Consider the following 22,597-nt stretch of genomic DNA (forward strand, 5'->3'; position numbering starts at 1 on the left):
GCGGCTCCGGGGAAGATGGCGGCCCGGGCGGGCTTCCAGGCTGTGGCTCCGAGCGGCGGCGCTGGGGCCTCGGGAGGGGCGGGCGCGGCGGCTGCCCTGGGCCCGGGAGGGACGCCGGGGCCGCCCGTGCGAATGAGCCCGGCGCCGGGCCAAGGGCTCTACCGCTCCCCGATGCCCGGAGCGGCCTATCCGGTGAGCAGGGCAGGAGGAGGGGCGCGCGGGCCAGGGGCGGGGCCGAGTGGGGGGCCCGGGAGTGACAGGCTGGATGGGGGGGCGGAGGGAGGACGGACGGACTCCTGGGGAGGGCTGGGGGCTTCTTTGCAGAGGACGATCGGGAAGAGCATCCTCAGTCTCTTCTCTGGGTATTGTTTCCTGGAGGAGAAAGAAATTAGATCCTGGAGTGGGAAGTGGGGCCCAGGGTTTTTTTTGGGGGGGACACACACAGTAGGACTAGAATGCCAAAGGACTTGGGAAAGCACCTATGCCCAGAGGACCCCGGCTGGCAAATTGAGATCCACTTGAAGATAGCAGCTGGCTGTGTCATCTAGAGTAAAGGTGGCCCTGGAAAGATGTTGAATGTGTCAGATTCAAGTCTGGTAGCTTTGGGGTCTTACTTGCCTAAGGCCCCCCAATTGGAGCCTGGAAGCTCTGGAGCACTCAGAGGCAGTGAGCTTTTTCTCCCATTGTCTTCCACCCCCCATCCTGGTTTTATTGAAAGAATGCTGGCATTCTCCCATTTTCCCTCTCTTAATTGAGGGTTAGTGGGAGAAGACATGACATCTCTGGGTCCTCCCTCCTGTAGAGACCAGGTATGCTGCCAGGGAGCCGAATGGCACCTCAGGGACCTTCCATGGGACCCCCTGGCTATGGGGGGAACCCTTCAGTGCGACCTGGCCTGGCCCAATCAGGGATGGACCAGTCCCGCAAGAGACCTGCACCTCAGCAAATTCAGCAGGTCCAGCAGCAGGCAGTCCAGAATCGAAACCACAAGTAAGATGATGGGTGGGGGCTTGGGAGAGGTGGGGGAGATGTGGCCTGGGGGGATACAGGGGGTGGGGGATTCATGCCAGAGAGGGTGCTGTTTTTGACTGCCTTATAGTCATTGAAGTGGGAGTAGGGTATCTTATGATTTGGGAGAAACTGCATTCTCTACTGCAAATAGAGGTGTCGATGGCTTGTCATATTGTGGCTAGTTCGATCCAACCTGATAACTCTATTTATTCCAAACAGTGCAAAGAAAAAGAAGATGGCTGACAAAATTCTACCTCAAAGGGTGAGTCTGGGCTATAGATAGTCTTGAGGATGTTGGTAAGTTTGAGAACAGAAATAGCACTAAATCCCAATTATATTTTTCTGTTCCTAAGATTCGTGAGCTGGTACCAGAATCCCAAGCCTATATGGATCTCTTGGCGTTTGAAAGGAAGCTAGACCAGACTATCATGAGGAAAAGGCTAGATATCCAGGAAGCCTTGAAACGACCTATTAAGGTAATGCAGGAGAACACTAAGCAGCAAGCCAAAGGAGATAACTTGGGAACCTTCCACAGATTTAGGCTAAGATCAAATTCACAGCAACAGTTTTATTTTTTGGCATTTAAATTATAGCTCTTCCTGCCGCCTACAAATGGAGTATTACATTAGAAGCATAAGATCAGAACAGCAAAGGAGGGGAGGAGTTGATTGTTCTTGCACCAAGAATATATTCTAGGGCTGGAGAGATGGCATGGAGGTAGGGCGTTTGCCTTGCATGCATAAGGACAGTGGTTAGAATCCCGACTTTCCATATGGTCCCCTGAGCCTGACAGGAGCGATTTCTGAGTGTAGAGCCAGGAGTAACCCCTGAGTGCTGCCGGATGTGACCCAAAAACCAAAAAAAAAAAGAATATATTCTGTCCTTTTTACTAAGATTGTTTTACCCCTTGGGAACCTGACACCTTGAATTACTTTTGGCCGCTTCAGTGAATCTATCTATCTACCCTAAGAATAGGGTAGACTGTAGTTAGTCTGGTAGATGTAATTTTGGTTTTTGAAAATCATTTATCTTCATCAAATCACTGAAACCTCATCATCAATTTTGTTTCTATCCTCTCTAGCAAAAACGGAAGCTTCGAATTTTCATTTCTAACACTTTCAATCCGGCTAAGTCAGATGCTGAGGATGGGGAAGGGACAGTGGCTTCCTGGGAACTTCGGGTGGAAGGACGACTTCTGGAAGATGTAAGTTTAAAATCCATTCTGCTCCATGTCTAGGGTGGCGGGAGCTGCTGGGAATGAACAGTGTTGTCTGGTTGGCAGGAAGCCTGACTGGTGCTCATAGCTCCTATTGGGAACAGCAAGGAGAAGATCACTGTGTTCCCTGGCCTGACAGACAATGGTTCTTTGTATCTGGCTCTCACAGCTTGGTCCTCAGTGTGGTATCATATCGAGAACTTTATTGTCCTGGGATTTGATTTGTTGTTTACCATTCTCTTGATGCTTTGGCCATTGGATTTAGCAGTATCTGCTGTTATTCAATTAGGTTTTTTCTCAATCATTTAAAGGCCATCTTATTCTTTTGAGTCTTTTTTTTTTTTTTTTTTTTTTTTTGGTTTTTGGGTCACATCCGGCAGCGCTCAAGGGGCTCTAGGCTCAGAAATAGCTCCTGGCAGGCTCGGGGGACCATATGGGATAATGGGATACTGGGATTCAAACCACCGTCCCTCTGCATGCAAAGCAATGTCCTACCTCCATGCTACCTCTCCAGCCCCATTCTTTTGAGTCTTTGAGATACTCAGTTCCAACCATGGCTTCTCCATCTGCAGAACTTTGGTTGAGACATAACTGTTATGGTAGAATATATTTTTGTGACAAGTTCTTTGTTGCTTCATGCATCAGCTGACAGATGATAGCCCCCAAACTTCTCACACTAGAGGCTCCTTAGAGAAACTCACCTTCCATTCCTGTATCCGCTCTATTTTCAGTTGTGCAGAAGCTAGCTCATATAATTGCTTTTCTTGCAGGAGAATCAGGTCGTGGTGTCAGTGCCTCCTTTTAGTCTATAGTTCCAGGCCATCTGCTAGTGTTGTCATTCTATCCAAATAAAGCTTTTTGTTCTGGTTGCTTATTGCCTGATTCATTTCCCGTCTAGGAGAGTTTTCTCTGTTTAGATTTGCTTTGTTACTGTGCAGTGTTTTGGCTTAACATGCCTAATTTCCTTTAAGGGGAAGTGGAACAGACGAGTCATTGACTCTGTGTTTTGGACTGTTATACTTACCTAATACCAAACTCTTTGCCATCTAGCTCCTAAGAAATCTTTCTTATTTTTTTGTTTTTTGTTTTTTTGGGTCACACCCGGCAGTGCTCAGGGGTTACTCCTGGCTTTGCGCTCAGAAATTTCTTGTGGCAGGCTCAGGGGACCTTATGGGATGCCAGGATTCGAACCACTGACCTTCCAGCCCCTTATTTATTTTGATTTTTGGGCTATACCTGGTGGCACTTGGGCAACTCCTGGCTCCGCACCCAGTAATCATTCCTGGCAGGCTTGGGGGACCATATGGGATGCCAGGAATCGAACTCAGTTCTGTCCTGGGTCCGCTGTGTGCAAGGCAAATGCTCTACTACTATGCTATCTCTCCGGCCCCTTTTAATTTATTTTTTGCCTCTTTTCCTTTGTTGTGGGTTCCTTTTTTATGGGACTTTGTCTTGGGTAAATTTTTTCTGGCCTTTTCTCCCCCCCCCCCCCCAGTCTTTTTCTAACATGACCTCTACTCTCTCTTTTAGTCAGCCTTGTCCAAATATGATGCCACCAAACAAAAGAGGAAGTTCTCTTCTTTTTTTAAGTCATTGGTAATCGAACTGGACAAAGACCTGTACGGGCCAGACAACCATCTGGTAGAAGTGAGTAGTTCTGCCCCCTAGACTTTGATTCTTAAGACTGGAGGATGAGAATCTGAAAGTGAAAGCATAACCTTTCATGGAACTGTCCTGGATTTGATCCCTTAAATCCCCTGTTCTTCTGAGCACTGCCAGGAGTAATTCCTGAGCTCAGAGCCAGGAGTAACCCCTGAACATCGCTGTATGTGGCCCAAAATTAAAAAAATAACACAATTTGAGGATTATGGAATTGACTGCTAACCTTTAAAAGCCGAGGTTGTTGGGGAGATGTAGTTACCACCATTGCAGTTTTGCATATTGACCTCTAGATGACACTAGTTGAGTTCTACCCCCACTCCCCAAAAATCTTTTTGCAGTTTGATTTGGGGGGAGGTTGGGCCACACCCAATAATACTCAGGAGTTACTCCTGCCTATGTGCTCAGTCTCCTGGCTGGGGACCAATATGGGTCACCGGGGATCGAACTAAGGTCCGTCTTGGATCAGTTCTGCACGGCAAACACCCTATCACTCCCGCCCCTTTGCAGTTTGATTTATCCTACCTTTTTTTTTGGTTTTTGGTTTTTAGGCCATATTCAGTGACGCTTGAGGGACCATATGGGACATCAGGGGATTGAACCCTGGTCTGTCCTAGGTCAGCCGCGTGCAAGACAAACACCCTACTGCTGCACCACTGCTCCAACCCCTATCCTACCATTTTTAATGTTACTATTCAGGAACGGAGGTAGCAGCCTTTCATTCCAAGAGAAATTCTAGTAGCAGCATCTTACATGTACCAGGTCATATCTGCATCTTAATTATGCTGAGACATAGTTATCAAAATAACAGTTATATTTTTGGCTTGACGCACTATTGTAATAAATGGACTTTATATAGTTCTTGCCAAGGTAACCTTTATAATCTAGACCTTTCTGTTGATTCCTGATTTGTTTAGAGTCAGAAACCATATCACTTAAAATCACTATTTTGGGAAGAGAAAGAGCCAAGCCGGCTCTCCAGCATTCCAATGGTTACCTGAGCACTACCAGAAGTAATTCCTGAGTGGAGAACCAGGAGTATGTCATGAGCATCATTTGATGTGACCCCAGAACAAAAGAAACAAAATTCTTACTTTGATACCTATTACACAATGTTCTGAAGAACATGTTAGCAAGTATAACTAACACTCACTATCATTGGGATATAGTCAAAACCAGGATGAATGAGACAGCCAGGTGCTCCAAGTGAACTTACTCTGCTCCATTTTTTTTTCATTTATTTAATTTTTTTGCCATTTTAGCTGTAGTTCCTTAACCTCAACCACTAAGAGACATGGGGAGGTCTTTATCATCTACTAAGAGAAGTAAGTCATAGAATTGACAGAATTTTGTTCTTGTTTTTGGGCCTCATCCAGCAGCGTTCAGGGGTTACTTCTGGCTCTGTGTTCAGAAATTACTGTTGACAGGCTTGGGGGACTATGAAATGTCAGTGATCAAACCCAGATTGCCTGCTTGCAACCAATGATATCCATTATTATGGCACACTCCCCATTGTGCTATTGCTCTGGCTCCAGACAATTTATAAATAAATTTCACTTTATGGCAATTAGACATAGTGGCAAAAAATGTGTAAATCTGTAACATGTGGACTGTTCACATTGCAGCTTAGCCACTGACTGGCTATTTGACTTTAGGCAACTTCATTCTGCTAAGTGTTAGGGTGTATTTTACTGTAACATAAGTTTAATTGCACTTATCTTGATTAGCTGTTATGGGAATTAGATAATCCAAGAAAATGAGAATACTCTTTAAACACAGTATTAGTAAACAATAGCTAAACTACTTTATTATAGTTTTCCGTTTTGTAGATAAAATTATCACTGAAAATTCACACTGTGACTCTAATCAATCAGAAAAGGTTACTATCAGACAGTAATCCCAGATTTGTTGCCATTTTTGAAAATATCTCATACTATTGCTCTTCTCCAATAGTCTCAGTAATCAAAGTTGAATATTCAGTCATTACAGAAGTTCTTCCCTCTCACCCAGCTCTTCCTCTGGGAGAGCACCCCATGACATCTTCCTCTCTGTAGTGGCACAGGACCGCCACTACCCAGGAGACGGATGGCTTCCAGGTGAAGCGGCCAGGAGACGTGAATGTCCGGTGTACTGTTCTACTGATGTTGGATTACCAGGTACTCTGTAATATGATGTGAGGAGGTCAACCTTCATAGCCATCTTCCATTAGCAGTCTGATGTTTTAAAATGAGAGATATTTAAAAGGACTAGAGATAGAGCTTAAGATGCCTATCTTGTTCTGCCAACCCTGCTTCAAATCTCTAGCATCACATACGGTCCCCTGAGCCATTACTAGGGGTCATTCCTGAGCACAGAGCCAGTGATAACCTCTGAGCCTCACTATTGACTTTGGTGTAACTAAAAGTGGGAACCCAGGGTATATCTCAGTAGTGGAATACATGCTTTGCATTTATGAGACGCTGAGTTCCACCACTGATTATGCTACCCCCACCCTTTACCATAGGAACACAAGAAAGTGTATAAATTTGGTGGCTGGAACAGTAGTATAGTGGGTAGAGTGCTCCCTTGCATGTGGCTGACCTGAGTTCAGTTCCCAGCATTCCATGTGGTCTATTGAGCCCCATCAGGAGTGAATCCCGAGTATCGCGCCAGGAGTCAGCCCCGAGCACTGCTGGATGGAGCCCAAACAACAAAAAGTGATACAAAAGTGAAGGCATTTGCTTTGTATCTTGCTGACTCCAGGCCGATCCTTGGCACCAAATATAGTTCACTGAACATCACAGGGTATGGCTCACCCAAAATTAAAGAAAGGAATATTTAAGTCTAATTGTAGACAGTTTGTTACTAGTCTTTAAGCAGCCTAACATAGTGATAAGAGTTTTGTTATCTCTAGGTTCCTGCTCATTAGATTTAGCGGCCCTGGAAAAAAGCACTATAGCACTATTTATTTTTTTTGGGGGGGTCACATCTGGCAGCACTCGGGTCACCCCTGGCTCCACGTTCAGAATTTGCTCCTGGCAGGCTCGGGGGACCATGTGGGATGCCGGGATTCGAACCACCAACCTTCTGCATACAAGGCAAATGCCTTACCTTCATGCTATCTCTCCAGCCCCACTATTTTTCTTTTAATGGGGGTTATATGTTTCTATGCTGAGGGAATGATGGGGCCACACCTGATAATATCTGACATGATACTGTCTGGGCCCGGCAGTAATTGAGGGGATTATTCAGTATCAGGAACTGAACCCAGAGCATATACCAGGCATATGTTCAGCATTTTGAGTTCTCTCCCTGGCCAAGAGAGTAGTTGGTCTGAGACTGGGAGATGACACAGAACTTTTGCTTGTGCTCTGTATACAAGAGCCCTGACTTTGACCCTTAGGCCCACCTGATCTCTAAGCACTGCTGGGAACAACTTCCCAAGCACTGCCACCAGCTGTGACCTCAAACCTCCACTCTTTGACAAAGGAAAAAAAATACTATTACATGACTTGAATGTATGGCCTTGCTAAGTATCCCAACTCGCAAAGGGACCCAGGTTACTCACCTTTATCATCTTTGATTCTCTACAGCCTCCCCAGTTTAAATTAGACCCTCGACTAGCTCGGCTCTTGGGTATCCACACTCAAACCCGCCCAGTGATCATCCAAGCACTATGGCAATATATTAAGACACATAAACTCCAGGACCCTCATGAGCGGGAGTTTGTCATCTGTGACAAATATCTGCAGCAAGTAAGTAAAGGTCTTTTACTGGAATCCACTGGATTACTGTTGTTCTCAAAACGCTGAGTCCTAAAGCTGCTTTTCCTCTTTTTCACAGATCTTTGAGTCTCAACGGATGAAGTTTTCAGAGATCCCCCAACGGCTCCATGCCTTGCTTATGCCACCAGAGCCTATTATTATTAATCATGTCATCAGGTAGGCATATTCATGGGAGGTTAAAGTTGACTTGTACCAGCTTACATAAACCAGTTTTCAGGAATTTGTAAGCCATTGTCAAAAAACAGCTCAATATTGAGCCAGGGGGCCGGGCGGTGGCGCTGGAGGTAAGGTGCCTGCCTTACCTGCGCTAGCCTAGGAGACGGACCGCGGTTCGATCCCCCGGCGTCCCATATGGTCCCCCAAGCCAGGAGCGACTTCTGAGCGCATAGCCAGGAGTAACCCCTGAGCGTCACCGGGTGTGGCCCAAAAACCAAAAAAAAAAAAAAAAAATATTGAGCCAGAGAGATAGTATAGTAAGACTTTTGCCATGTATGCATCTAACGTGGGTTCAATCCCTGGTACCAAAGATAGAGCCAGGAGTGATTCCTGATCCTAGAGCTAAGAGTGAGCCCTGAGTACCACCATGTATGACATCCCTCCAAAAAAAGACCCTAATATTAAAACTTTTTTTATAAAATTTTATGCCAAAGAAATAGTATAGAAGGTAAGGGACTTGCCTTATATGTAGTTGTGGCAGAGGCTGGTTTGAATCCCTGGTACTGCATAGGCATTGTGAATACCCTTAAGAGTCAGTGTGGGCACAGAACAAAGATTGGCCTCTGAGCTTAGCTAGGCATAGCTCGAAAACCCAAAATAAAGTAAAATTATAAAAAATTACATTTATTGGGGGCCGGAGAGATAGCATGGAGGTAAGGCGTTTGCCTTGCATGCAGAAGGACGGTGGTTCGAATCCCGGCATCCCATATGGTCCCCCGAGCCTGCCAGGACCGATTTCTGAGTGTAGAGCCAGGAGGAACCCCTGAGCACTGCCGGGTGTGACCCAAAAAACAAACAGAAAAAAATTACATTTATTTTGTTTTAATTTAAGTTTTTTTTTAAACAACACTGACAGCACTCAAAAGCTACTCCTGACTCTGTACTCAGAAATGGCTCCAAGCAGGGTAGGGGGACCATATGAGATGCCAGGATTCAAACCTGGGTTGGCTGCATGCAAAGCAAACACTACCCACTATTATTGCTCCAGCCCCCTACTTAATTTTTTTTTCTGGGCCATACCAGGCAATGCTCAAGGATTACTCCTGACTCCACACTCAGGAATTACTCCTGGTGAAGCTCAGAAGACCATATGGGGGGCCGGGCGGTGGCGCTGGAGGTAAGGTGCCTGCCTTGCCTGCGCTAGCCTAGGACGGACCGCGGTTCGATCCCCCGGCATCCCATATGGTCCCCCAAGAAGCCAGGAGCAACTTCTGAGCGCATAGCCAGGAGTAACCCCTGAGCGTCACAGGGTGTGGCCCAAAAACCAAAAAAAAAAAAAAAAAAAAAAAAAAAAGAAGACCATATGGGATACCAGGGATTGAACAGGGTCAGCCCTGTGTAAGGCAGTCACTGGATATAGTATAGCAGGTATAGCAGGTAGCTGGCCCTCACAGACCTATATTTTACAATTATAGGAGCTGGAGCAATAGCACAGCAGGTAGAGTGTTTGCCTTGCATGCAGCTCACCCAGGACTGACCAGGGGTTTTAGTTTGTTTGTTTGTTTTTGGTTTTTGAGTCACATTCGGCAGTGCTCAGGGGCTACTCCTGTCTCTATGCTCAGAAATCGCTCTTGGCAGGCTTGGGAGACCATATGGGATACTGGGATTCGAACCACCGTCCTTCTGCATGCAAGGCAAATGCCTTACCTCCATGCTATCTCTCCGGCCCCTGACTAGGGTTTGGTCCCTGGCACCTCATATGGTCCCCTGAGCCTGAACCTACCAGGAACAATTTCTCAGCATAGTCAGCAGTAACCCATGTGACACCAGGAGTGACTCCAATACCTCTCCCCAATTTACAGTAGGAATATTCAAAACTAATTCTTTTCTACTTTATTTTAGTACATTCTATTAGTATTTGTGTTTTTGGGACTACAATACTATGTCTTTTTTTAAATATTTATTGGAGGAATCAGAGTATGCCTTGCATGTGGCCAAGCTCCCTTTGGTCCCCAGCATCCCTGTGGTCCAAGCCCACCAGGAGTGATTCCTAAGTACAGAGCCAGGAATGATCCCCGAGCTATGCTGGGGGGACAACAACAATACACACAAAAACGTCCCCCCCCCAAAAAAAAAACCCCAATATATATATCAAACCAAAAAACGTTATTAGGGCCATACCTCGTATTGCTCAGGGATTGTTATTGGCACATTCTCAAGGATTACTATATGGAGTACCAGGGATCAAACCTTGGTTGGCCACATAGAAAGCAAGTGCTCTACCCTCTGTACTAGGGCTGAAATCCCAATACTGTGTCTTTTTTTTTTTTTTTTTTTTTTTTGGTTTTTGGGTCACACCCGGCAGTGCTCAGGGGTTTTTCCTGGCTCTGTGCTCAGAAATCGCTCCTGGCAGGCACGGGGAACCATATGGGACACCGGGATTCAAACCAATGACCTTCTGCATGAAAGGTAAACGCCTTACCTCCATGCTATCTCTCCGGCCCCTACCAATACTGTGTCTTTATCGTATAAATAATATATAATAATGTATTATTCTCTTCCACATGTCTTCATAATTCTTCAGTCATTGAGTGATACTGTGTTTGTTCTGTTTGGGGAACATATCCAATGGTGTTTAAGGGTTACTCCTAGCTCTGAACTCAGGAATCATTCCTGACTATAAGTGATGCCAGGAATTTAACCCAGGTCAGCTACATATAAAGCAACACCCTATACCCATGTGTCATAACTCTGGCCCTGGTGGGACAGTGCTTGTAACTTGAAATCAGTTATGTTGGTAATACACAGAAATCAGTATTTGCTGGTTTTTTTATTTGTGTTTTAAAGGCCACGCACCCAGCAGTGCCCAGGAGACATTTCTGGCTGGCTCAGGGGACCATAAGTGATGCCAGGCATTTAACCCAGGTCAGCCACATATAAGGCAACACCCTATACCCATGTGTTGTAACTCTGGCCCTGGTATAGTGCTTGCAACTTGAAATCAGTCATGTTGGTAATACACAGAAATCAGCATTTGCTGGTTTTTTGTTTTTTAAAGCCACACCCAGCAGTGCCTAGGAGACATTTCTGGGCTCTGTTCACAGGATATCTTATGCAGGTACTAGGATTGGAACCAGGATCACTGGTTATAGCCACATACCTGTACTCCATCTCTCAGTTTTTAAAATAGCAGATTAATTTGGGTTTTGTTATAATAAGTTGCACTATTTAAAGTATAACTTGAGGGGCCAGAGTTGGTAGGGTGCTTGCTTTGCACATGGCTGACCTGGGATCAATCCCTAGCAGTCAATTACAGTCAATTACAGCCTTGTGAGCCCAGCCAGGAGTGATTCTTTAAGTACAGAGCCAGGAGTCAGCCTGGAGCACTGCTACATGTAACTCCAAAATCAAAATCAAGTACAATTTGATGACTTTGTCAAATTTGTATATACCTAAGGAGCCTAAGCCTTGCCAAGAGTGATCCCTGAGCACAGCTAAAATTAACTCTTGAGTATCACTAAATGGGACCCTAAAACAAAAAACGTGTGGGACCAGAGCTATAGTACAGTGGGCTGCCTTTGATGCAGCAACCTTGGTTCGATCCCCAGCACCCCATCTGATCCGCTGAGCCAGCCAAAAGTTATACCTGAGTATAGAACCAGGAGTAACCCCTGAATAACGCCAGGTATAGTTAAAACAAAAATGTGTGTACACTTTGTAGACATTATTAAGGAAAGTACAAACCTTTCTGTTACACCCAGAACTCTTTTTATCTTTTACCCTGTGCAGCCAGTGCCTTTTTCTTCATTTTTGTTTGTTTCTTTTTGTCCTTGGTGGTGCTTGGGATGACCAAACCTGTACTTCCTGTATGCAAAACATACCTTAAGTCTTTTGAGATGCCACCACCTTTCCCTTTCATTCTCAGGCTGTTCTTCCCTCCCTCCTTCTCTCCTTTTGAGGTCATATCTAGCTCTGTTATGGGCTTACTTCTGGATCACACCTGGCTCTGAGGTGTATGTGGTATTGGGGAACTGAATTTTAGTCAGCTACAGGCAAGGCAAATGCCCTATCCTCTTGCAGTACTATCCAGTCATCTAGGACAATCTCTTTAGTCTATAAATTGGTCTTTAGAGACAAGCCCAGGGGTCAGAGATATAGTATAGTGTACAGAGTGCTTGCCTTGCATGCAGCATACCTGGGTTGGATCCCTAGCATCCCATATAGTCTCCTGAGTTCTGTCAGGAATGACCCTGCACAAAGTTACTGAGCACTACTGAGTGTAGGCCCCCCCCCAATAAAGAGATGTTTACTTCTTCCCTTGATTTCCTCCCTAGTGTTGATCCTAATGATCAGAAAAAGACTGCCTGTTATGATATTGATGTGGAAGTGGATGATACCTTGAAGACGCAGATGAATTCTTTTCTGCTTTCTACAGCCAGCCAGCAGGAGATTGCTACATTAGACAACAAGGTAGGGATTTCTGTCCTGGGTGGTTTGAGTGCCACCAGACTTCTATAATAGTTTCTAGGCTGCCTTTTGATTTTTGTATTCATTCAGATATATTGGCATAAATGAGGGCCAGCTATCTAGCTCAGTGGTAGAACACATCCATGTGTGAGGCCTTGAGTTCCATCCTGGCCCTGCACCAAAGTAAATTGTCCTCAAAATTTCTAAAATACATTGACACCCAGACATCACACTTAGTTGGAACATACACATTCTCATTCTGACTTTGATTATCCTCAGTTTCTGATCTCCAAGATAGAGATCATGCTACCTATTATAAGCTGGCTATGAGCATTTAATGAGACAGGATGTATAAACCTGACATTATATCTGGTCCTTAAAGACAAATGGCAGTTGCTTCTACTGTTCTCAGTAGCATTACTCTGAACATCAGATGTAGTCCATGTAAGTAAAGTCCAAAATGCTTGGTAACACAAAAAACAAGAAGGGTTTCATCTTTTCTTTCCTGTGTGTGTGTGTGTGTGTGTGTGTTTCATCTTTTCTTTCCTTTGTGTGTGTGTGTGTGTGTGTGTGTGTGTGTGTGTGTGTGTGGTCATCTTTTCTGGAAAGGTGGTTGCCCAACTAAATCTTGATGGATAAAGTGAGAATTAAGGAAAGGGAGAGGGCCCAGAGAGATAGCACAGAGGTGTTTGCCTTGCAAGCAGCCGATCCAGGACCAAAGGTGGTTGGTTCAAATCCCAGTGTCCCATATGGTCCCCCGTGCCTGCCAGGAGCTATTTCTGAGCAGACAGCCAGGAGTAACCCCTGAGCACTGCCGGGTGTGACCCAAAAACCAAAAAAAAAGGAAAGGAAGAAAAAAATTAGTGGTAATTTTAGGTTAGGAGGAGAGGATATTCATAAAGAGGAAACAATGGGTTGGAGAGATAACAGGTAGGGTACTTGCCTTGTACACAGCCGACCCAGGTTTGATCCTCAGCACCCCGTGTGGTGCTGAGTCTTTCTGTGACTGGTCCTTGAACCAAAAGTAAGCCCAGAGCACCACTATGAGTGCCCAAAACAAAAAGAGGAGTGGTAGTGGGTACTGGCAACAACACATGACAGGAAATGAAGGCCAAAGAGCCAATTTAGCACGTTCAAGAAGTTCAAGCCATTTAGTGTGTTTGATAACGGCTTAGGGTATCAGGAATGGGAAGTCTGGGAAAGGAAATGAAATAGCTAAGAAGGAGCCTACTTGTGAAGCTTTGAGGAAGGTAAACTGGTTTTATACTTCAATCCTAAGACTGGAGAGACTGAAGCTATTTGCTTTGGCAAAAGTATTCTGGGTTTAATCCCAACACCACAAGATCCCCCGTAGACCACCAAATATGACTTCCAAAATTTTCACTCTTAGAATGATCATTGGTTGGGAGATCAAGAGTGTTAGAGGGTTAAGAAGCCCAATTATAAGACTGGTACATAATGCATGTAAGTGAAAGACTTTAAGTTCTGGCATAGTGAAGATGAAATAAGCAGACAGATTTGAGTTGTCAGGTGGCATGGGAAAAAGAGCTACAGTTTTTGTTTGGGGGCTACACTTAGCAATGCTCACGGCTTGTTCTTGGTTCTGTGCTCAGGGATCACTCCTGGCAGTACTAGGTTACATAAACATATATGGTTCTGGGGACTATGTTCAAATTGAAAAATGACAAATTCAGGTTGAAAAAAATCAAAGGAAATAGAAGCCATATGAGCAGGTGAAATAGCCAGGAAGAATATGAAGGAGAGGGCAGAGAAAAATGCAGAAACCACTAGAAAAGTTTCCCTCGTTTAGGGTGTTTAGAGAGACAATACCAAAAACCTGCTGAAAGAAGGTAGCTATGGTACCTATGGTACCTGCTGGTAGCTACGGTAGCTGCTGGAGCTCTGTGCAACTAGTTTACTTCAGGGGTAGCAGGAAGGCGGCCAGAGGGAAGCATTCCACCTTGGAAGTGTAAGGCAAAGATAGTCACTTTTGCCTCATTTGCATTTCCCCTCAGGTAGTCTTTTTTTGTTTTTGGGCCACACCCTGTGACGCTCAGGGGTTACTCCTGGCTATGCGCTCAGAAGTTGCTCCTGGCTTCTTGGGGGACCATATGGGGCACCGGGGGATCGAACCGCGGTCGGTCCAAGGCTAGCGCAGGCAAGGCAGGCACCTTACCTCCAGCGCCACCGCCCGGCCCCAGTCTTTCTTTTTTCTTTCAGATCCATGAGACAATAGAAACTATCAATCAGCTGAAGACCCAGCGGGAGTTCATGCTGAGCTTTGCCAGAGACCCTCAGGGTTTCATCAATGACTGGCTTCAGTCTCAGTGCCGGGATCTCAAGGTAAAGGTGCATAGGAATGCACTTTATTTTATTTTTCTTCTTCAGTTTATTTATTTATTTATTTATTTTGGTTTTTGAGTTACACCCAGTGGCGCTCAGGGTTTACTCCTGGCTCTGTGCTCAGAAATCGCTCCTGGCAGGCCTAGGGGACCTTATGGGATGCTGGGAATCAAACTACCATTCGTCCTGGATCGGCTGCTTACAAGGCAAATACCCTACCACTGTGCTATCTTTCTGGCCCCTAGTAATGCACTTTAGTGAATCACATTTTAGTTTTGCTTTGGAAGGAGAAGGCTGGGCAGGAAATGAGATACCAAATTTCCTGTAGAACATTCCAGGGTCTGTTTTATAATTCAGTTGCTCTGGTAACTGACATGTGCTGTAATATAGACTATGGTAGGGAACAGAGTGGAAGATGATCTTTGCTTTAAAGGAACGAAGTTAATATAACTTAAAGCATGATAAACCGGCCCGGAGAGATAGCACAGCGGCATTTGCCTTGCAAGCAGCCGATCCAGGACCAAAGGTGGTTGGTTCGAATCCCGGTGTCCCGTATGGTCCCCCCGTGCCTGCCAGGAGCTATTTCTGAGCAGACAGCCAGGAGTAACCCCTGAGCACCGCCGGGTGTGGCCCAAAAACCAAAAAAAAAAAAAAAAAAAAAAAAAAGGGCATGATAAACCTCAAAGCTAGAGATATAGTATAGAAGATAGCGCATTTGCTTTGCATGTGGCTGCCTCTTTTTACTCTGTGATTTGTCTTTATTAGTTTCTGGGGGGGGGGCCCACACCTACCTATGCTAGGATCAAACCCAGGTCAGCTGTGTGTAAGGCAAGCACTCTACCCACTGTTATTCTGGCCCCTAGACCCTGGTTTAAATCATCATTAACACATATTCTTCTGGGGCCAGGATGATAGCACAGCTATAGGGCATTTGCCTTGCAGGCTGCTGACCCAGGACAGACCGGGGTTTGATTCCTGGCATCTCATATGGTTCCCCGAGTCTGCCAGAAGCAATTTCTGAGCACAGAACAAGAAGTAATTCAAAAACAAAACAAAAAAAACACATATTCTTCTTCTTTGCCCCAGCACTGCCAAGAGTGTTCCCAGCCCCCCGCCCCTGAAAATAAATGGCAGTAAACTGTAAAAAAAAAAATAAAAATAGTAGAACTCACCTATACTAGTCACATAATTCAGAGGAAGTCAAAAAGGTAGGAAGAGGGATTGGAGAGATAGTGTAGCAGCAGGTAGGGTGTTTGCCTTGCACACTGCTAACCTGAATTTGATCCCTGGTATTCTTTTGGGGTTTTGTTGTTGTTGTTGTTGTTGTTTTTTGTTTTTTTTTTTTTGGTTTTTGGGTCACACCCGGTGGTGCTCAGGGGTTACTCCTGGCTATCTGCTCAGAAATAGCTCCTGGCAGGCATGGGGGACCATATGGGGCACCGGGATTCGAACCAACCACCTTGGGTCCTGGATCGGTTGCTTGCAAGGCAAACACCACTGTGCTATCTATCTCTCTGGCCCCTTGATTCCTGATATTCTATATTGTCCTCCAAACACCACCAGGATTCCTTAGTGCAGAGCCAGGAGTAACCCCTGAGCACAATCAGGTTTGGGCCCCTTCCACCTACCACCCCCAAAAAGAAGATAGAAGAAAAAAATACCTGCCATAGAAGCAGGTGAGTCAGGAGGGAAATTGGGGCCATTGGTGGAGGGAATTGGACACTGGTGAAGGGATGGATGTTGGAATGTTGTACTCATGAAACTCAATCATGAATAACTTAGTAATTTATGGTGATTGACTTAAAAATTTTTTTGACCACCCCATCCCCCGATTGTTTTTAAGTAGAAAGGACTGAGCACACAACATGTGAAATGTGCCCTCAGCTCTGCCTTTCTTGTTTTTGGGGGGGGACACACTCGGTGACGCTCAGGGGCTACTCCTGGCTCTTCGCTCAGAAATTGCACCTGGCTGGGGGACCAGATGGGATGTGGGGGATCCAACCGCAGTCCGTCCTAGGTCAGAGGCAAACGTCTTACTGTTGTGCCACCGCTCCGGCCCATCAGCTCTGCCTTTCTGTCTTTTTTTTTTTTTTTTTTTTTTTTTTTTTTTGTGATTTTTGGGTCACACCCGGCAGTGCTCAGGGGTTATTCCTGGCTCCAGGCTCAGAAATTGCTCCTGGCAGGCACGGGGGACCATATGGGACGCCGGGATTCGAACCGATGACCTCCTGCATGAAAGGCAAACGCTTTACCTCCATGCTATCTCTCCGGCCCCTGCCTTTCTGTCTTGATTGTGAGTGTAGTTGTGGAGGCCAAGCACAAGAGGTTCCTCTGTAAACTACTCTGTAGAGAAGTTCATTCTCCTTCTAGAGGCTAAAAGTCTGAAAGGTGTCATCAGGGTTTGGTTCCTTAGAACTGTAAGGGAGGGGCTGGAGCAATGGCGCAGTGGTAGGGTGTTTGCCTTGCATGAGGCTGACCCAGAACGGACCTTGGTTCGAGCCCCAGCGTCCCATATTGTCCCTTAAGCCAGGAGCAATTTCTGAGTGCAGAGCCAGAAAAAAAAAACTGTAAGGGAGACAGTTCTAAGACAGGTCCTAGCTTCTGGGACCCCTGGCATTTATTGGTTTACAGTTGGTGGGCTCTAGAGGCCTTCATAGTTCTTTTCTGTATCTTCTCTCTCTTTTTTGCTTTTGGGCTGCATGTAGTAGTGTTCAGGGGACCATAAGTGGTGCCAGGATTCAAACCAGGGCTGTAGCTGTGGCTGTAGGTGCAGCTGCATGATAGGCATGTGCTGTACTCTCTCCTGCTCACTCCTCCCACCCCATTTAAGAGTAGCAGTCATAATGAATTAACAATCAAAAGTGGGTTATGACTTCGTCTTTTGTTCTCTTTTGGGACCATACCCAGCGGCACTCAGGTTACTCCTGACTGCACTCAGAAATGACTCATGGCAGGTTCGGGGAACCTTATGGGATGCTAGGGATTGAACCTGGGTCTGCCACGTGCAAGGCAAAGGTCCTACCTACTATGCTATTGCTCCAGCCTATGACATCATTTTTTGTTGTTTTTGTTTTTGGGCCACACCCTGTGACGCTCAGGGATTACTCCTGGCTATGCACTCAGGAATCGTTCCTGGCTTGGGGGACCATATGGGACACGGGGGGATGGGGGGGATATGTGTGTCAAACCGAGGTCCATCCTAGGTTATTGCGTTTAAGGCCCTACCACTTGTGCCACCACTCTGGCCCCCTGTGACCTCATCTAATGTGTTCTTTTGCAAGAGTTCCAATTTCTAAGTAAGGTTGCTTTCACAGGGAAGAGATTAGGATTCTGACATCTTTTGAGGGTGGGGATGGATGGGAGGTGGTATAATTTGGCTCTTTAGAGATGTGAAAAAAGGAAACATGACTGTTCTCTCTTACCACTCCCGTCTCCCTCAGACCATGACTGATGTAGTGGGTAACCCTGAGGAGGAACGCCGAGCTGAATTTTACTTCCAACCTTGGGCTCAGGAGGCTGTGTGCCGCTACTTCTATTCCAAGGTAAGCGCCTTGGCTGCATGGGGGAAACCAATCAAAGGCAAGGGGTCTGTAACCCCTGATGGGGTAGGGTAATATCTGATTTTATCTCATCTTCCACTCCCTCCACTATTTTCTCTCTAGGTGCAGCAGAGACGACAAGAATTAGAGCAAGCCCTGGGAATCCGAAATACATAGGGCCTCTCCCACAGCCTTGATTTGGCTGCACCGATTATTTGGGCCCTGTGCTGCCTGCCTCAAAGCAGCTGCCTTGCTTGGGTCTTGCTTGGGGCCTTTTGAGGGATGTTACTGATTTACGGACAACACCATAGCGAAGAGGGTCTCAAATTCTGTCTCACAAGACACCTATTGCCCTCTTTCCCCATCCCTTTCTATCTTCTTGGTTCCCTACCCTCCCTTCTCTCCCCCTCCCCCCCCCCCCCCCCAGTTCCCATGTGCCTCTCACTGCCCCAGTCTACAAAGAACTTCTATAGTTAGTGTTAGAGAAAGACCCTGTAGTGGTAATCATAGCTCTAAAGGACTGGGCCTAAGGCCAAGTGGTCTTCAGGGGGACCAGCTACACTGATCCTGCGCTCCAGAGACCCAAGAATGGGGAGATCTTTAACCCCTTCTCCAACACTCAGGCCTGGGGGGTGGGGCACTGTATAAGCTAGTTGGTCATGGTTTTCCAGATAAGAGAATCCAGTTTCCTTCCTTCCCTCCACAGGCTTGAAGCAAACTCTCCCTCTACTTGTTGCCCTCTAGCACTAATGGAACCCTCGCTCCTGAGCTCCACTGAGCCAGGTCCGTCCCAGCCCTCTGGACTGGCCTGCTATTTCAGTGCTTCTCTTTCTCCCTAGTGGGGGGGAGGGGGTCTACAACAGTATTGGAGTTTGTTCTTTAACTAATGTTCCCTCCTAGCACGTTCCCTGTAGCTGCTCTTTTTGGGATTTCCTCTATTTGTTCTAACCGTAAAGGGCATTTGGATGAGGGAATCTTGCCTTTCCCAGTACCAGGGATCAAACCTATCTTTGCCAGTGGAGGCTGATTCTTTCTGCTGTCACTGGAGGTGTGGACATTCACTCACCTCACTCTGCTTCGCCCATCCTTTCATTGAGAAATGAGCCTAAAAATCAAACGGGTAAAAGCCCTGGGCCATACCTGTCTTCCTGTCCTTGTTCAGTTGACACTCACTGGTGACTTCTTGGGCACTAAGGAGTAAAAGTGCCTAGGGCTAGACAATAGCTGAGTTGGGTTTGTGACTCCTCCCCCTGCCTCATAGGAATATACTCCTGAGCCCCTGCCCCCAAAGCTTCAGACCCCTCAGGTAGCAGCAGGACCTTGTGATCTTGGCCCCTTGGAACTGAGATGGTTTTGCATCATTTCAGGAGAGCCCCAGATTCTTCCAGATTGATAACTTTCAAGTTAGTATATCCCAAGCTCGCAGGTTCAACACAACAGGTGGGAGATAGCTGGGCACATAAGGGGAATTCCATCATTATGGTCTCAACCCATAGAACTGACAAGCCCCTGCTTACCCACCCCTCCTCAGGCTCCTGCGGGCACACACCCCCTAGCCCTCTACCTGTTTCTCATAGAACTCCCTATCTTTCCCTTTCTACTATTGTCCCACCTGTCTCATAGTGACGTTAGACCTCCTGTCCTTGGGGCTGGAACCATGCGAAGGAAGTTCAGCACTCCTGTATACAATGTCCTTGTTGAAGATAACTTTTTATTAACTGAATTATTTTTTTTTTCATGGACCAAAATTTTTTTTGTACTACCCCCTTATTGATGTCACCTAGTTTTAATAAAAGAACCTTCTGAAGGATGGGTTCCCTTCCTACTAAGGAGGAGCTCTTCCTGGCTCTTTCTCCATGGCATTTGATCATTTTATTTGACATTTATTGAATACTTTCTGTAGGTCAGTTTCATCTCAGTTACTTCGGTTATGGGGGAAGACAAGATTTCTACCACGTGGGCCTAGAGTTTGATGTTAGCCCCGTGATCCAAACAGTCCAGGTACTGGTTAGCATTGACATTTGGATCTTCGAATACTAGTTCCTGTTTAGAAGGCACTGCACCATTGCCACTGCCACTGCTATCTTCTGTTATTGAGCTCTCACAGATACTGTTGGCTCAAGCAAGTAATCCTTTTCTGATCCTTCAGACTTTGTGAGCATACAGGTCAGGGCCTACATAGCAAAGAACATTTTTGTGCTTTTCTAGATTCTTTTTCATTTTGTTTTTGGGGAGTTTGGGGCCATACCCAACTGTTCAGGGCTTACTCCTGGATACACACCAATGGAGATACAGTTGGGGTTGGCCTCATCAAACACCTTAACCCCTATATTATCTCTGGCCCTCTGCTTGACAATTTATTTTAAGCTTTTGGGCCACACCTGGTGGTGCTCTGGGTTTACTCTTGGCATTGCAATCAAATTACTCCTGGTGATGCTTGGAGGATCATTATGGGATACTGGGGGCCAAACCTGGTTAGTTGCTTGCAAGGCGAGTCCCTTGGCTGTTGTACTCGCTCTCGAGCCCCCTCTGCCTGATGGTCAAGAAGAGTAATATATTGTCAACTTGATACAAATAGCCCCTCATTAGTAAAGTTTGGGTGATTTGACTCAGGATCATTAGCAAAAGTATGAAATTATGCTGCTTTTGATAAGTCTGCTTTATATCCTGTGGCTCACTCACTTTCTTTATGCTACTCCATAGCTTTGTTTTACTCAAAAAGGCATCTAAAATAGAGTATGAATGCTATTATATAGCCTCTGAGCACACTGAGTGTAGCCCCAAACCCCCTATCCCCAAAATTAGCCTTGGGGGCTAGACAGGTCAATAGGTTGAGGACATAAAGAGGTGTAGGCTCAATTCCTGGCACCACATGGTTGGTCTCAAACTCTGGAAGCAACTCTAGCACAGGAGTAGCCCTTGAACACTGGTAGGTGTGGCCCCAAAGGATATGTTTGGGGAGAGATAGTGTGATTTTTTTTTTCTTTTTTTTGTCCCCCCCATTCACAATACAGACCAGGCAAAGGACCTGGTTTGAGGTGTATATGGGAAGCATTTACTGTACCTCCTCTTTCTGTGATAGTGTGATTTTTAAGGCTTTTGCATTGTATGTGGCTAATTCTGGTTTGGTCCCTGGCATTGCATATAATCCTCCAGCACTGCCAAGTGTGGCCAAGATTCTGAATTCCCCCTCAAAAAGTGCTTTGACACCATCGCTGAGAAAGACTACCGTACATAAACTCACCAGGGATAAAATATTCTTCCAGTTTAGAACTTTTTTGGGGGGCGGGGGGAGGGTTGGGTCACACCCAGCAGCGCTCAGGGGTTACTCCTGGCTCCAGGCTCAGAAATCACTTCTGGCATGCTCGGGGAACCATATGGGATGCCGGGATTCAAACCAATGACCTCTGCATGAAAGGCAAATGCCAAACGCCTTACCTCCGTGCTATCTCTCCGGCCCTCCAATTTAGAAGTTGAGGACTTGCCAGACAAGTATAGAAAGCAGAGAGTAATATGTGTGAGTGATGGGGCCAGAGTTAGCACAGTGGTAGGACATTCGCCTTGCACGCAGCTGACCCAGGATGGAAGCAGATTTGATCCCCAGCATCCCATAAGGTCTCCGAGCCAGGAGCGATTTCTGAGCGCAGAGCCAGTAGTCCTTGAGCATCGCCAGGTGTGGCCAAAAAACTAAAAAGACAAAAAATTCTGTGTGAGTGATCATTTGGGGTAGAGAAATAGAAATGTCAAGGACACTGAAATAGCATCTGTTTTTATACAGGCTAATTACATTTGTGATGAATGGCTGTGAACCACTATTTCAACCAAATGATCATCAAACTTGCTCTTGGGAAAAAGCTCTAGTGGTGCAGATAACTTACATGACAAGCCACTTCTGAGTCTCTGCATACTTCCAATGTAAATGAACAATGGGCAAGGCACAATTGACTTGGATGCAGCTGATCTGGGATTGGTTTTTGACACCCACATAGTCCCCTGAGCTCTGTCAGGACTGATACCAGAGCACAGAACCAGGAATAAGCCCTGCACATCATCAGGTGCAGACCAAGGACCCCCCCCCCCAAGTTATTGGGGGGGGGGAGAAGAGATGGAAGTGTTGAAAGGAAAATTTTATACGTAAACAGCTATTCTTTACGGTTCTTTTCCTGTGCCAAGGATAACCTATCTTTTTCCATCAACTGTAAACTGCTCCTAGCTGGCTGCCTGGCACTGGTGTCTACCTTAATGCCAGTACAACATGAATGGCTTACAGGATCAGTGTGCAGTATGTGCAACTCTGTTCCTAAGAAACAACTGCCAATTCCAAACACTAGCCCTGGAAGGAGAACGTGGTGGGCTTTTCTAACAACAGTCCCTAGAACTTAGAAAACTATTTCTTGAGGCTAGAGCCAAATATAGTATACTGGGTAGGATTTTTGCCTTGA

The 22,597-nt window shown here is 46.0% G+C and overlaps 1 protein-coding gene and 1 pseudogene across 1 annotated transcript; one reads left to right on the top strand and one right to left on the bottom strand.

Moving 5' to 3' along the window:
- SMARCD1 (SWI/SNF related, matrix associated, actin dependent regulator of chromatin, subfamily d, member 1) lies at positions 1 to 20,017 on the top strand. Its single transcript, XM_049783415.1, has 13 exons — positions 1 to 192; positions 803 to 990; positions 1,231 to 1,273; positions 1,365 to 1,487; positions 2,093 to 2,215; positions 3,758 to 3,874; positions 5,941 to 6,042; positions 7,459 to 7,620; positions 7,709 to 7,806; positions 12,141 to 12,276; positions 14,494 to 14,616; positions 18,057 to 18,158; positions 18,279 to 20,017. The coding sequence occupies exons 1-13, from the start codon at positions 16 to 18 to the stop codon at positions 18,330 to 18,332; spliced, it is 1,548 nt and encodes a 515-aa protein (XP_049639372.1). The 5' UTR covers positions 1 to 15; the 3' UTR covers positions 18,333 to 20,017.
- A 1,126-nt stretch (positions 20,018 to 21,143) lies between these two features.
- LOC126023262 (uncharacterized) lies at positions 21,144 to 21,253 on the bottom strand (annotated as a pseudogene).
- Between the last annotated feature and the right edge of the window lie 1,344 nt (positions 21,254 to 22,597).

The sequence above is a fragment of the Suncus etruscus genome, chromosome 11 (assembly GCF_024139225.1).
Source record: "Suncus etruscus isolate mSunEtr1 chromosome 11, mSunEtr1.pri.cur, whole genome shotgun sequence".
NCBI lineage: Eukaryota > Metazoa > Chordata > Mammalia > Eulipotyphla > Soricidae > Suncus > Suncus etruscus.

Coding starts and splice junctions, on each gene's coding strand:
- SMARCD1 (XM_049783415.1), top strand. CDS start 16: ATGGCGGCCCGGGCGGGCTTCCAGGCTGTGGCTCCGAGCGGCGGCGCT. Junction 991..1,230: donor GTCCAGAATCGAAACCACAA/GTAAGATGATGG, acceptor TATTCCAAACAG/TGCAAAGAAAAAGAAGATGG. Junction 7,807..12,140: donor ATTATTAATCATGTCATCAG/GTAGGCATATTC, acceptor TTTCCTCCCTAG/TGTTGATCCTAATGATCAGA.